Raw genomic sequence first — 14,846 nt, forward strand, 5'->3', positions numbered from 1 at the left:
CCAAAATTCTATCCCAAGTCATCTCCTTCTCTCCCAACCCATCCATCAAATCCCAACCAAATATGCAAACACGATATACACGCTCATTGGATATCTAACATTTTGTATTTGATCATTAGACACACTGCTTTTTCGCAATCCAATTCTGAACCTTGACAAGCCCCTTTCCTCCATGCGGGCAGCCGACGGCACATAATTATTAGTGGGGCTTATTGGTTCGATACTAAGTTACACAACACAATCTAAAGACGGACTAAATAGCAAACATCACATCATGAAGGGTTTTCCTCGATGACGGATTGGTATACGATCTCTACTGTAGAATCTAATTGCAGCACAATTTTAGCCATGAGTCTCTACACCGGTTTTGACCTGGTTCCACGCCTCTCCGAAAGGACAGAAGACCAGAAGAGCTGGGAGTGTTTCATCCAAGCCGTAAAAGAACGCTACAAAAACGATAATTTGGTAGAAATTACGCAGAACTGCATAGTTGTCAAAGTAGACCGAGATCTTATTCTTCCATTTGAAGGCCACAAGCTTCTGCGATTTTGTTCGAAGATTTCTGTTCGTCATGCGGAGGGGGTCGAGGATTATTCAGATACGATTACTCGGATTGCAGAGGAAAGTTTGGGCTCACGAGTTCGTACTTGGGAGGAGGAACTCGGACAGGAAGGATTTTATAGATGGGTTGATGTTTATGATTCGCGAAAGTCTTTTGAGCAGGTATACTAGTCTTGGTTTGCTTATCGTCAGGGGTATTTTCTAATACTATTTAGCCGGGTGAATGGAATGCTTCAGTTGAAAATGATTGTAATGCGCTCAAGAATCATTCAAAGTCTGGGAATGATGTAAAGATGTTCAGTATCGAACAGGTGCCAGGAAAAGGAAGAGGCCTGATAGCTCGCTTCAACATCGACAAAGGAAAACGAATACTTTCGGAAAAACCTCTTTTGAATATCACAACTACCTCAGCTTCAGCAGCCTATCTCGAGAGTAACATTTCCCAAAAAGTTAAGAGGCTTCCAAAATCAGTGCAACAACAATTCTTTTCACTTCAGAACAATATTTGCAAGGAACAACCCTTTTCCGGTATTCTGGTAACCAATGCTATAGGTCGCGGCACTGGTTCCACAATTGTCGATATATATCCTACAATCTGCCTCATAAATCACGACTGTCTCCCCAATACGCATACCTACTGGAACTCGGAAACTGAGAGCAGAAATATCCACGCAGTGTGCGCTATAAAAGCCGGAGAAGAGATAACCATAGCGTACCGTCCCGGTAAAGGAGAAACCTTCGATGCGCGACGTGCACATCTCAAGAGAGCGTATGCATTTGATTGTACATGTCTTCTTTGCAGTCTCTTGCCAGTCGAGACTCAAGAGAGCGATACTCAACGTACCAACCTTGAGTTTCTTAGACTTGAAGTGCATAAGGAGAAGCGAATTTTTGAGCACCCTAAAGAAAGTCTAGCAGACTGTCACACCTCTGTTCAGATACTCAAAAAAGAAAATAAGGATAAGGCGAATACGTTGATCTCGGAAATTTACTGGGATGCTTTTGATATTAGCATTGCGCAAAGTGATCAAGCTCGAGCGAGCTGTTTTATGGAGAGGGCTTATAGTGAGAAACTTCTGTGTGAAGGAGAGGATAGCCCAGGTATTCAGAACATGAGAAGATTGATAAAGAAACCGTCACAATATGAAAGTTTCGCGCTGACAAATAAGTGGCAGACTGGAAAGAAGGAAGTACCGAAAGGATTGAGTACCGAAGAATTTGAGAAGTGGTTGTGGAGAGATGGAATGTAGATTTGTTATATTAGTGGCCCCTTGGTGTGTACTTTTTGAGATCATTTCAGTCAGTTATTTTCAGAACATGTAGGAGGGGTACATTGAGCTTTGACTAGTTGATTTGCCTTGGTTCTAATCCACAACAGTATAATTTAATGACAGATTTCAATCACTTGATGATAGCGTTCATGAGTTACTCTCAAATCACAAAAAAATAGGTGCACTACGTAGCATGAGAGTAGTTTACCAAAACATAACTACATGAACTGGTGAACCGAAGCTCCTAGAGCTCGGCTCAAAATGACAACCAACCCTACCTCTGACCACACTATTCTAGTATCCGGCCTCGAAGGGGAAGAACGATCGTGTCTAGATCAACACAAACCCTTCGTCGGAGGTTGAAAGGATCATGAAACGTATCGGGAATGAGTATACGCCAACAACAGTATAGTGAAAATCGTTCCATTAAGATTGACACGGTGGAGAACATCGATGCAAAACTGAGCCGCAAATCAAAACCACCGCCCAATAGGGAGAAAAACTAAAGTGAAACTTTTGAGATGACTTGTGATTGTACTTCTTGGTATCTATATACAGTTGCAAAACGTGTTCATTGATTCATCATTCATTCAGTCCTCCCAACCCGAGTCCCAAGTCCATGTCCATGTCCAGTTCCATTGTCAATGCCAAAAACGATACTGATGATACTCCTTCATTCCTTCCCTCCCCGGATATAATATGCTAGTACTCGAATGAAATATGCCCAAAACGCGCCAGAGTAGTATTCCCGGATCAATCACGAAAAAACGACAATTAAATGCCCGACGTTCTTATACATACAGCCGTGAAAAATTACAAAAACTCCTAATCCAATTCAATATCCAGTTCTGGACCTCCCAAACTTTCTCTTCCCGCCTCTCTAATCCCCTTTGCAGTTACGAAACGAGTCTTCTTCTTAATTCCGCCAATTGTATTGACTCGCTTACGCTTGTTAATCGGGCTCAATCGAACAGAAGGTTTGGTACCAATGAGGCCTAGCTTCCTAGCATCCGGTGGAGACATTTCTCTTTCGCTGTTTCTAATATCCTGTGGGTTGAGTTGTACCGGATTACGTCTCTTCATGTAATCAGCACCGAGTCCTCCACCCATCATTCCTAACTTCCTACCGAGCTCCCTTTCTTTCTCTTGAGCCAGAAGTTGTTTCGTCATCCGGTCTTCCTTTGTGCTTCCTCTGTGAAAAGCATCAGGGTCAAAATCAACGTCATCTAATAAGCTTACGGCGCTTCTTTTGCCAATGTAAATTTGGCTATGACTCTCTCTGTCATATTTCGTCTTTTCGCCCTTCTTGAGTTCTTCTCGGCGTTGCTTATAGCCCGCCATATCTCGAGAGTTGTATTTTGATTCCGTTCCACCTCCGCCAAAATTACGTTTTGGGCCGAAGTTCATAGTATTGACTTCCATGCGGTTTGCGTGGGTCTTGGTAAGAGAAAGATTGACGTGATAGTCGCAGAATTCGGTATGTCGTGTGTTGACCCAGGTATCACAAGTTTTACCGTCTCTTTTGACGCTCTTACAATATCCAAGGTCTCTATTTGTGCCAATTTCAAGTATTGTATCGTCACTTGAGCTAAGCGTAAGGCTGAATTTTCCTGTGTCAGTTTTTCCTCGAGCTGGAGGCATAAATCCGGGGTTGAGGAGGGCAATAACAGTTCCAGGTGTAAGCTTCCAGAACTTTTCAAAGGCAGTTCTGAAGAGAAAAAGTTCGATTTCCCATTTAAGATCGGTAAGGGTAAGGACCATAAATTTGCCGCCATTCTTAGCCTGGTCCTGGTGCGCGCGTGGTGCAGATTTTGCTGCGATAGTTGCGAACACAACAACATCTTCTTCGATCTCAGGACCGGCAAAATCGGGGGCTTTTACAGTCCTGAGTAAATCGGGTATAAGAAAAGTTTTCTTTCCCTGAAGGGTTCGAGTGAGTACTTGATGGGGAATGATTCGCTTGGAGAGATGGGAGGTAGAATATGGTTCGAATTGCGAAGTTTCACCATCAGAAGTGTCTGATGACGCTTTGTTAAGATTGCTATTCGAACGCGTTCGATTCAAATTATCGAAAGCACTTCGCGCATTTGTATTTTTGTCTTGTGAGTCTGGCCTGTTCAAGAACTTTGCTTCAGTGCCGTTCCTCAAGGCTGAACGATACGTATCAAATGAACTTTGAGAGCTCTGCGAGCCATTGCCGTTTCTGATAGCTAAACGTTTCGAGGCATCAAAGGAGTTTTGAGAATCCTGTGAGCCTCTTCTCAGGCCAGCGTATATTTCATGACTATTTCTGATTTCGGGACGTCTCGAGCTTTCAAAGGAGCCTTGTGGAGCTTGAGTTAGTAGCCTGGCGGTTGTTTCGTTGATGTTTATCGGCATTGAACGTAAATTTGAAGTGGTTTTATGCCGTCTTAATTCCCCGTTCGGATTGTTGAGAGAATTCAAGACCTCCTCTCGGCTGAACTCTTTGGCGGGAGCAGGATGACTAGGTAATTCGATTGCATTAGATTTGAATGACTCCATCTGCTTCTGATCTATATCGAATGCTGTGCTGCGAGTTTTCTTGATCCGAGCTGCCCTTTCCTGTCGCTCAGTATCCGTAATCCTGGCTGCAGCCATTCTTTCGCTAAAAGATTTCGGTCTCTCCGCCTGATTAAAACTTTGCGATGCAGGTATGCGATTTCCAGTTTGTGACTGACTTCGTTGTAGGAATGGCCCGGTTCGCTTCGCATTGTTAAAATCCGGCTCTAAATTCTTCCTTAAGCCCGGTGCTCTCTTGAGCGAAATGTCTATTCCTTTCAACCCTTTATCAATGCCAAGTAGAACCCTTCCAGGAGATTGTGGAAGTTCAGCAGGCTGAACACGGCGCGGTGGTGATGCAGGAACATTGATCTCGGTACGCGATTTTGGGCGTTGCGATGGTCTCTCTCTTGAACCTGCTGCTCCTAATCCTGCCAATCTCGACGGCGCTCTATTTGTCGCTGCAGAGTTTGCTCTCAAAAGACCCGATGTGGGCCTGTGACTCTCAAGTTGCTCGTTCCTCTCGATCTTCTCGCCCTCCGAATCCGAACTCTGTTTGTTCTTCTTTTGCAACTGCTTTAATCGAAGTCGCGCTTGGATTTCCTGTAGTTTCAACTGTAAAGTTTCTTCGTCGTCTTCGTCGTCGCCCCCAACCTCTTCCATACACATATCGGCCTTCATCCGATCTTTGCCTGTAGCCTGTGGTGTTTGTGACGCAATGGGTCGTCGTTTCGAAGGGGAAGCAGTAGGAGAAAATCCTGTTGCGTATCGTCGTAATCGATCACGACCGCCGGGGGTACTTAATAGTGCTTCTCGGGGAGATCTTGGTGGCCATTGAGCCTCTTCAGCACCGCCTTTTATATTCTCAGTCATAAATTTTATACGGGAATGACAGCGCACATACCTTGGGACATAATGAGCACAATGATAATGTGCAAGTAATAGAATATGCAGCTAAGGAAGCGGTTTAAATTAATTCGATATCGTGATATCAATTCTCGCGAAGGATTGTTGTTTGTCATATATACTGCAGATTCGTGATAATTGTTGACTTGTCTTGCGCTTTGCTAAACGTTCATCTAGAAAAATCCGCACCGTAGAAGGTTGAAGAAGTCGGATCGCATACACTGTACAATAATCAACGAAATAGAAATTTGATGTTGCTTGTGCTTGAAGAACGCAGTTGATCTGCAGAGGGATCGAAGATAACAAGATTGTGGGATATCAAATGGTAAAGGCAGGAATACCATTTGAATTTATGATGTGATTGTCATTCGTTTCCGAGGAAGCTTGTCCATTGACAGATAAGATTTTCAGCTCATTCAGATGAGATTTGAAGTAGTGTGAGCTTTAACTTTGGGTTATCGTTCGCTCTATCGCTCTATTTCCAAATCCAGATGTTTGAATTGAAGCAAAAGCGCAAAACCCCGGATTTCAAATTATAGTGCAAGCCAATAGGCGCTCCCAGCCTTGAACTTCAATTTAAAGCAAGTGGCTTTATTGGTTGCTGTGCATGACTAAGCCGACGCGTTTCCATGTAACGCGACAAGACGCGACTTCTTAAAGTGGTTGAGTCTCATGGATTCTAGGATGGCTAGGTATATATTCACCCAAAACTCAAATACACAACACGGTGGTTTATTTGCGACTCACTGGGCAATTCTGCAATAATTATACATACAATTGTTTAGGATATGGTGGTTAAAACTAGAGGGAGACCAGCCACCAAAGCTGCTGCAGTGGAAACAGAACCTTCGAAAGTCGCCGAACCAAAAGTCAAATTACAGCCAGACGATGTCAACCCCCCGAGGGTTTTTATATTACCAAAGGATATCAGTACAGAGGCTCGGATTATCACAATCGAAAATCCTAGATATGCCAAGGATAGTCGATATCTTGTATGCCCCAATAAAGGTTTCTATGAATTTACTCGAATAGCTGCACCAAAAACCACACCTAAAAGCTGGTTACTTGTACCGGAAGATGAGTCGACGGCACCATTAGAGGACGAACTACCCAAAGATGAAACGAATGATGAGGAGGACTCTTCGTACAAAGCCGAAGGTTATGTCACAAAAGGGGCAGATCTATTCATTGCGACGCCAATTGACTCTCTATTCATTATTCTTCCAGCTCTTGCACCTCTTCCCACGACCAGAGTTTCGGATCCACCCAAAAAGTTATTCCTGTCTGGCGATGATTATTTCGACAAATTGATATCTATATCACCACATTTGGGGTCTTTCCTAAGAGCTGGCCCATTACGATCGACGCTAGAAAAAAGAATGACGGCAGTATGCGATACAGTGGACGCTGGGGACGAAACAATGTTCAGAATAAACGAGGAAAAGCTATCCAAGGAACTCTTACAGAAGGCCAAGAAAATGGTTGAGCACGGTTTGCCTGCCAGCATGGAGGAGAAACTCGTTAGAAAAGCGCTGGACGTACCAGTGCTGAGTATTAACCGTGGAGAGGAATCTACTCAGGAAGGATTGAACGAGGAAGCGAGTATATCGGCAAAGTCAGGAACTTCGACTCCACGAACCGAGTCACAAATCACACAAATTACAGACTCATCCACAGATACTGTAGCAAGTTCGCTTTCTGAAGCTTCAACAGCAGCAACATCAATATCGAGCGATTTGGCTGATGTCTCTAAAGATGCGAAAATAAGCATGCCATCGATCGATGCACCCGAGGGTGTTGCGGATCTGCTGCGCATCCGCACGTCATTCTTTTTCGTTTGCTCGAATTACATAGCTCCTCACCTCAGTGACATATTGAAGAATTCTTTGAAATCATCAGCATCACCTATCGACTTCACTTCCTTGGATAGCCATCTCGCATATCTAACGAAATTGCGGCAAGATGCTTTGGCGGCAAGATCTATGGGAGATTATTCGAGAAAGCGAGCAACGGTAGGTGATGATGAAGAGATAGAGACGCGCGCAGAAAAGAAGCGCAAACAAGACGAGGAGGATAAGAGGAAAAAGGCTGGTGAGAGCAGAGGCGTCAAGAACCTAAAGAAGGTCAACACTAGTGGTATGAAAAAGATGAGCGACTTCTTCAAGAAAAAATGATTGTACTTATTACTGCAAGAAATTTGGCGTTGTGGCAGGGTATAGTCTTGGGTAATGGTCGATCCGGGTTGGCACATCTGAGACACCATCATGTAGAATTTTGTAGCGAATGATTTGAATAATTCATCGTACTCCGCGTGCTCTGCCTCGTGGAATACCTCTTCCAATGCCTGTTCCACCTCTGCTTGTGCCAGTGCCTGTGCTTGAGCCGGTCGAGCTTCCACGACCATATCCTGACGAGCTAACACTTCCAGGTCTTAAGACTCCTCCTCTGGCTCTGCCTCTTCCTCCTCGGGTCCCACGAGATGTTGTGCCAGCTTGTCTTTGCCTTTCTTCATTCTCTGCTCTTTGCCTTGCAGCTTCTCTTCTTCGCTCTTCCTCCGCAGCCCGACGTTCAGCAGCTTGAGCCTTCAATACCTGCTCGTTTTCCATATCTGCAATATCCTGACTTGCGCCCCGCCAATTTGGATTCAAGATTAATCTTTGATTATGTTCCGTCTGCGATAGTATGCGAATCCATGTGTTAAGTAGCGTTGAAGCGGATGAAACCGTTTGTGAGACTGTCTGAAATAATTCTTAGCTATAATCCAATGCCTATCATACAAATTTACCTTACATCCATATTTCCCTTCGCAAGATCCAGACTGCCCAGAACTCCTTCTATGAGTTCATTGATATTACGAACTCCCTCCAGTTCCTTGTGTAGAGCCGCTTCTCTTGCTGTCTCGGCATCATATTTTGATCCCCCGCTTCTTTGCGCCGGCGCATGGCCTTCCGAACTCTTGTTTAGAGCCTTGAGATCAGCCTTTGGGGGTTTGGAAGGGGATGCAAAAAGGTCATCATTGTCTGAGTCTGAAAGGTCTAGCTTGCCAATATCTGGGGTAGCCATGATGGACCAAGAGGTAAGGGCAAGGGCAGGGTCAGGGTCAGTGTCGGTATCAGTGGGTCAGTAAGGAAGAATGTGACTTTGAATGTTTCTAGAATTCTTCGAAAGACGCCCAGAGAGTATGTTTTGACGCGTAAAGTCACGTAAATTCACCTATTCACGTCCATTTGGTCCAAATATTCGCTGTCATTCACCAATCTAACAGAAATTGTCCGAGCGTAGGGGACACTAATGAAAGCCCAAGGAAATCAACATGGCTGGGAATCTTTCTTTCAACCTCCTGGTTTTCTGGTCAAGACAGTAAACAAGACCAATATTGCCATCCCTTCGACCTTATTCTTGTCTAATTCCTTCATTTATGCAATATCCTCATTTATACAAGAGTACTTTGATTCCTTTGCTTAGCATTTCAGCGTCATCGTCGTGATTTCACAAAATTCAGATATTTTCGGTACCACATCAACAAGCAAGCAATACAACCACTACCGTACCAACAGCTGGTTTATTTACATCGTCGCTATTCAACAATCTATAAACATACACTCAGTTGTAGATTCATTTCACCTTTCACTAAGAATCACTTCTCGATATCTTTCAACTCTATCCTATCTTCAAGAACAGGGTTTTGAGTAGCTTCTGAGCACTGGACTGAACGACGTTTACCTTACCGACCAACCTTGAAGGTTCTTTTTTGTTTGCGAAGATGGCTTCCGCTACCATGAGACCAAGTACACCACCACCTTCCACTTCCCTCAAAACTCCATCAACACCACGATTTGGTTACGATGATAATTACGAACCGTATTCACCCAGAAAATCAAGTCGAGTAGCTTCAAGGGCAATTCGTAACGCGGTTACTCCATCACCTCCATCTATCAAACACAATATTCGCAACAATCTTTCTACTCCGCAATCAACACCTCGAGTCGCTAGAAAGGTTGTCTTCTCTGGGACACCTCAACATATTCACTCGTCGCCACCTAAATCTCCTCAAATTGCGAATAAACGACGCGCACCTAAATCGTCTACCACAATTGCCGGCCGACAAGTTTCTGGCGCATTAAATATTGGCAGCACATCATCCGCAGCTACAGCTCTCGGTCTCACTCCTAAAGATAAGAAAAAAGAGCCAAAAATGGACAACCATCAACGATCTGGTGCGATGGTTCGCGGCGACGGCATGCTACCAACACCTTCTAAAACCCCACGCCATCCTAAACAAACAGAGGAATTGAAGCAAGGAATTAATGCGGTTTCACGTACTCTTTTCACCTCGATCCATGCCGACAATTCTGCGGATGCGATGCCAAAGCCCAAGAAGAATCGCAAGAGATACGATAATTTTGACTTTGGAAGCTCATCTGCAGATGAACCAATTGCTATATTCACCGACTCTGAGGACCGCATTCCAGAGGTTGACAGCCATGTCGATAACCCTTTCCTTGGTAGTAGCCCTCCACAAAATACTAGAGGCAGAAGCCGCAAACCCAAGTTGATTCACGTTCCAGGAGAGGAGGATCAAACTATGGAGCAGCTTATGGGTCGTGAGGATGGACATGTTTCTAATTTGTAAGTCGCATTATCTTCACCCGGCCCAAGATTGATATTTTACTAACAACTACCACAGCCGTGGTAAACTTATTTTCAAGAAGAATTCAAACGCCTCCGCAAGTCATAGTCCAACCCGAGGTGCAGGCCGTGCTGAAGTTATGATTCTCGATCAAAGCTTTGCAGGTGAATTCAATGGACCTGTTACACGTTCATGCAGACGTCAATTGTTCACCAACAATCGCAGAGCTCCCGTCATTCCACAAGTTCAAGTTACCACCGAAGACGAAGAAGAGGCTTTGACTGATATCGAGGAGAAATTTGACACCGATGCGACAGAGAGTGATGCTGAACTACGCACTCCATCCCACATCCAAGGTCTTATGACTCCAGATGCACCAAGATTTGGACCATCATCTTCACCAACTATCAAAAGAGCTACACGTGCTACAAAGAGATATGATGTTATTGATTCACCAGTAACTCCTCCACGCCGTGGTCGCTCCCACGTTACTAGCCCATCCAAGTCCTCTGGAAGTGACAACAACTTCGAACGCGCAACCAGAAAGCGAGATGGAGAATCTGTTTCAAGACCTACCGAGGAAGTGAAGAGAGCACGCAACTAAGAATCTCTTAGAATTCTGGTTATGACTTTTTTATTTGTTAAGGGATATTGGAACGAAGATTGAATGCATATTGGTGAACGCATGGGACGGACTGGGTGGGAGTTTTTCACAGAGGTCCTCGAGATATCTTCTCATGAGCTTTCTTTGACTGCAGAAGCATGCAGTGTTTATTTCTTTTAATCACCACCCACTTGATGCTTTTTACTTCTTAACGGTCATTCCTGCCTGATTTGATGAGTTCTTCGAGGCCATCGCACATAGCAGAATTTGGACCCTTTCACGCGCACCTTTTTTGTAAAATACCAGGCAATGGCGTTTTCAGTTTTCAGGCATAGCGAGAATTGGTCTACTACTGTACCTAACGAGATAAAATGATGATCGAGCATATTAATAAACGTTCCTTTTGATGATTCGATTGTGATTGTCATGCATGTCATGTAAATGATGCCATAGGTACCCAAAGTACCTAATACTAGTAATGTGTCAAACTTAATAGCTCAAAGAGCCTTGTATTGAAGCGTTTTAAATCCCTGACTAAAAAGATCTGATATCGATAAATATCCCCCGCACATCCCACCAAAATATCAACAGCTCTTTTAAACACAACAACTTTTCAGACAACCACATTCAAGATGCATATTCTCGTAAGTGAAAGTTTATATTGTATCAAATATTGGTATTTTAATTGACAATCCATAATAGGTAGTAAATGATGATGGACCTCCATCCAACAAATCGTCTCCCTATGTCCACTCCCTCGTGCAAACTCTCCAAGCCGCCGGCCACATAGTCTCGGTCGTCCTTCCTCATACCCAACGTTCATGGATAGGCAAAGCACACATGGTCGGTCAAACCGTCAAGCCCACGTACTTCAGACCCGGTACCCTTCACGAAGATGACGGTACAACACATGCTCGTCCCTCGAGCGATAATAAAGAAGAATGGGTATTGGTAGATGGCACACCTGCATCATGCGTACAAATTGGTCTTTATCATTATTTCAAAGATAGAGGACCAGTCGATTTGGTTGTCAGTGGACCAAACTATGGAAGAAATAGTACGGCGGTTTTCAGTTTGAGTAGTGGGACTGTTGGGGGGGCGATGGAGGCGGCGATTTGTAAGAGAAAGGCCATTGCGTTGAGTTTTGCGTTCTTTTCGAGAAACCATGATCCAGAAATTATTGCAGGCGCGAGTAGAGTTGGAGTGAAGATTATCGAGTATTTGTATAACAATTGGGGTGAGGGAGTAGATTTGTATACGGTCAATGTTCCGTTGGTGGAGGGAGTAGAGAAGAACAAGATTTTGTGGACAACTATGTTGCAGAACTACTGGGGAGAGGGAAGTTGCTTTGAGGAGGTAGACGGAAAGGACGAAGATGCCGATGAGGAAGAAGAGAAGATTAGACAGAAGGAAGGACAGCAGGGAGAAGGGGATGGAGAGGAGAAGAAGGCTGTCGGACACACACATAAACATTTCAAATGGGCGCCAAGGTTCACAGATGTCTATAAGAGTGTAGAGGAATCTGAACCTGGTAATGATGGCTGGGCTGTTAACGAAGGTTACACAAGGTATGTTCCATTTTAGATGATTGACTTCTTCTGAGACTAACATTACTATAGTGTCACTCCATTAAAGGCAAATTTCATGCATGCTACCGCGGCGACACAGGGAGAGTTGAAGTTGTGAGTTATTAATGGCATATCAATAGAGCATTAGATATTGTTAGACCAATACAAGTTCCTTTCCACTCATTTTGAATGCACCAACGTAATCGAGCACCTCTGACCAATCCTTTCGCCAGACCATCTTCAGATCCAATACCATCTATGTCGGATCTCTCCCTTCAAGAACCCAAGTCAGAACAACCTCATTTCTACGCCTATATCGACTATGAGGATTCCTATGTCCAGCCCTTAATCCTTTCGGCTCTAAAGCAACTCCCTCAATCTTCATATACACTTCTCTCTTCTCCCTCCGACCTCCCAACTCCAGAATCACCATACCTCCACATCTCATCATACGAAACCATCCCTTTCGATGAAATAACATCAAAACCTACAACCTCCCTCACAAACGCTTACGTTATTCGCAAAGCCCTTATTCGTAAACACTATTTGAGTGAAACATCCCATATATGGTGTGTTAAGAACCCTAACTCTATTCTCAAAACAAACATCAAGCGCGCAGAGCATTTCGAGGTCGACTACGCCGAGTTCTTAGATGATGCTGTGGTAGAATGTTGGGACTTGAAGGAAAGTTTTGCACGAAACGAAAAAATTGATGGAGAAGGAGGCAACGCCTCAGATAGAGAATGGTGGATATTGAAACCAGGAATGAGTGATAGAGGACAGGGTATTAGGTTATTTTCCTCTTACGAAGAACTCCTTGCCATCTTCGAAGGATGGGAAGAAAATGCCCCTGATTCCGACGAAGAAGACGAAGAAGTTGAAAATCATGACGATGAAGAGAAAGATTATATCCAAACATCCCATCTCCGTCACTTCCTTGCACAACCATATATCCATCCACCACTTCTCCTCGCCCCAGATGCCGATACATCAGCGCCTAAGAACACAAAGTTCCATATCAGAACATATGTTCTCGCTTCCGGGGCCCTGGATATCTACGTCTATAAATCCATGTTAGCCCTGTTCGCTAGCTCGGCATATATTCCTCCTTGGTCTTCATCCTCTTCTTCCTCGGGCGAAATAGATCTCAATCCGCATCTTACAAATACCTGTATACAAACCTCGGACGCGAAGAAAAATGCCGTGCATCTCCTTTCTTCTCTCCCCTTCTCCGCCTCTCTGCATGAGAAAATCCAATCCCAAATATCTAAACTCACAGCAGAGATTTTCGTGGCAGCCGCGAAGGAAATGAGTATTCATTTTCAACCATTGCCAAATGCGTTTGAAGCGTTTGGACTGGATTTCTTGGTGGATGCGGATGGAGAGGTTTGGTTGTTGGAGGTTAATGCATTTCCGGATTTTGGACAGAGTGGAGAGGAGTGTAAGGCGGTTGTGGAGGGATTTTGGAAAGAGGTTGTTGGGAAGAGTGTTGGTGGATTTTTCGGCGTGGGATTGGAGGGTGGGGAGAAGGAGGGAGAAGGGCAGTTGGTGAGGGTTGGGGGTGTGGATTTGGGGAGGAGATAGATGGGTGGACGGATGTGATGAAGGGGGTGTGGAATGTATTGGGGTGGTTGATTATTGTATTGTGTGTTGACGAGTTAGTGATTTGATGGGATAAATCTGTATATGCTGAGGTACATCATCTTATTTTGAAGTACATGAACAAGAAATCTTTCAGACTCGAAATATACATCTCTTGCTTGAGCCAACACTCTGAACTCTATAGATCCAATCTCACATTTTTATCTCCAACCCCTTATTATAACCTCGTACTACCATATCTATCGTGTGAGCTACAATGGATATGCACACATCCCCCTCACATCTCCCATCTCCCATCTCACATCTACAATCGCAGAAACCACTCCCTAACCAAAATCTCAAAATCTAGTATCAATATTAAATTCAGAATCTAAATGAGAATAAGCCAGACATAAGATTAATTAATCTACTCTGCACGAAACGAACCTAGAATACTGCATGTACGAGGAGTTCATGTATGTATAGCTTTCTTTGATTTGAGTTTTTCTTAGCTATGTTGTTATATGTATACTTCTCTCAAATTTGAGATTCGAGAGGGGGTTGTCTGAAATGGGAATTGGAATTGTGGAATTGGAATTGGAATGGTATTCTTGGGATGTGATTTTATATGATTATGGAATGGGAGGGAGGGAGAATTTCATTTAGTGCATGAGAGCGTGAGGATAGGTGAGAATGAGAGGGAGTTGGATGGAAGAATGAGTAATGGTGTTACGGATTCGTGTTTAATTTTGGGAAGCAATCATAGTTTTGGAGGGGGTCGGGGAGTGTGTAGGTTTCGAGAGGGTATAGCGGGAATCATAGAAGGGACAGGTAGGTAGTCAATATGGATGTGAAAACATACATGAAATGAGAATTGTGACTTGATATTTATGTATGTTGGGTAGACAAGACAAGACAAGGCAAGATGAGATAGTCTAGTCTAGCGTGGTTAGATTTGATTCGAAGGAGATACAAAAGACCACCCACCCACCCGAGCCACCCACCTAGCTACCTACTCAAAGATATCCAGGTTTCTACTAATTATACGATCATCCAAATCATTTGGAAACCTATACATACCTAAGTATACACTAGATAGTCCTTATCTCATTTTATCCTCTTCCCACTCTGTCGAAATGCATACCTATAGAGTCTAAACTCCAGATGTAAAAGTCATAGAAATATGTATATATCATTCTGCAACT

The 14,846-nt window shown here is 43.9% G+C and overlaps 6 protein-coding genes across 6 annotated transcripts; 4 read left to right on the forward strand and 2 right to left on the reverse strand.

Moving 5' to 3' along the window:
• Nucleotides 1–348: 348 nt before the first annotated feature.
• Nucleotides 349–1,811, forward strand: EAF01_001819 (uncharacterized protein; the record flags this gene model as incomplete). Its single annotated transcript, XM_038910069.1, has 2 exons — nucleotides 349–723; nucleotides 777–1,811. The coding sequence occupies 2 exons, from the start codon at nucleotides 349–351 to the stop codon at nucleotides 1,809–1,811; spliced, it is 1,410 nt and encodes a 469-aa protein (XP_038774881.1).
• Nucleotides 1,812–2,343: 532 nt separating this feature from the next.
• Nucleotides 2,344–5,724, reverse strand: EAF01_001820 (uncharacterized protein). The gene is made up of 2 exons (XM_038910070.1): nucleotides 5,257–5,724; nucleotides 2,344–5,206 (listed from the first exon to the last, which is right to left on the reverse strand). The coding sequence occupies exons 1-2, from the start codon at nucleotides 5,372–5,374 to the stop codon at nucleotides 2,658–2,660; spliced, it is 2,667 nt and encodes an 888-aa protein (XP_038774882.1). The 5' UTR covers nucleotides 5,375–5,724; the 3' UTR covers nucleotides 2,344–2,657.
• Nucleotides 5,725–6,046: 322 nt separating this feature from the next.
• Nucleotides 6,047–7,432, forward strand: EAF01_001821 (uncharacterized protein; the record flags this gene model as incomplete). The annotated part of the gene is made up of 1 exon (XM_038910071.1): nucleotides 6,047–7,432. One exon carries the CDS (start codon nucleotides 6,047–6,049, stop codon nucleotides 7,430–7,432), a length of 1,386 nt encoding a protein of 461 aa, XP_038774883.1.
• A 123-nt stretch (nucleotides 7,433–7,555) lies between these two features.
• Nucleotides 7,556–8,321, reverse strand: EAF01_001822 (uncharacterized protein; the record flags this gene model as incomplete). Its single annotated transcript, XM_038910072.1, has 2 exons — nucleotides 7,556–7,996; nucleotides 8,049–8,321. The coding sequence occupies 2 exons, from the start codon at nucleotides 8,319–8,321 to the stop codon at nucleotides 7,556–7,558; spliced, it is 714 nt and encodes a 237-aa protein (XP_038774884.1).
• A 158-nt stretch (nucleotides 8,322–8,479) lies between these two features.
• On the forward strand, nucleotides 8,480–10,884 carry EAF01_001823 (uncharacterized protein). The gene is made up of 2 exons (XM_038910073.1): nucleotides 8,480–9,887; nucleotides 9,946–10,884. Exons 1-2 carry the CDS (start codon nucleotides 9,022–9,024, stop codon nucleotides 10,490–10,492), a joined length of 1,413 nt encoding a protein of 470 aa, XP_038774885.1. The 5' UTR covers nucleotides 8,480–9,021; the 3' UTR covers nucleotides 10,493–10,884.
• Nucleotides 10,885–11,124: 240 nt separating this feature from the next.
• Nucleotides 11,125–13,644, forward strand: EAF01_001824 (uncharacterized protein; the record flags this gene model as incomplete). Its single annotated transcript, XM_038910074.1, has 4 exons — nucleotides 11,125–11,136; nucleotides 11,195–12,060; nucleotides 12,112–12,174; nucleotides 12,294–13,644. 4 exons carry the CDS (start codon nucleotides 11,125–11,127, stop codon nucleotides 13,642–13,644), a joined length of 2,292 nt encoding a protein of 763 aa, XP_038774886.1.
• Between the last annotated feature and the right edge of the window lie 1,202 nt (nucleotides 13,645–14,846).

The sequence above is a fragment of the Botrytis porri genome (assembly GCF_014898465.1).
Source record: "Botrytis porri strain MUCL 3234 chromosome Unknown BPOR_002, whole genome shotgun sequence".
Lineage (NCBI taxonomy): Eukaryota > Fungi > Ascomycota > Leotiomycetes > Helotiales > Sclerotiniaceae > Botrytis > Botrytis porri.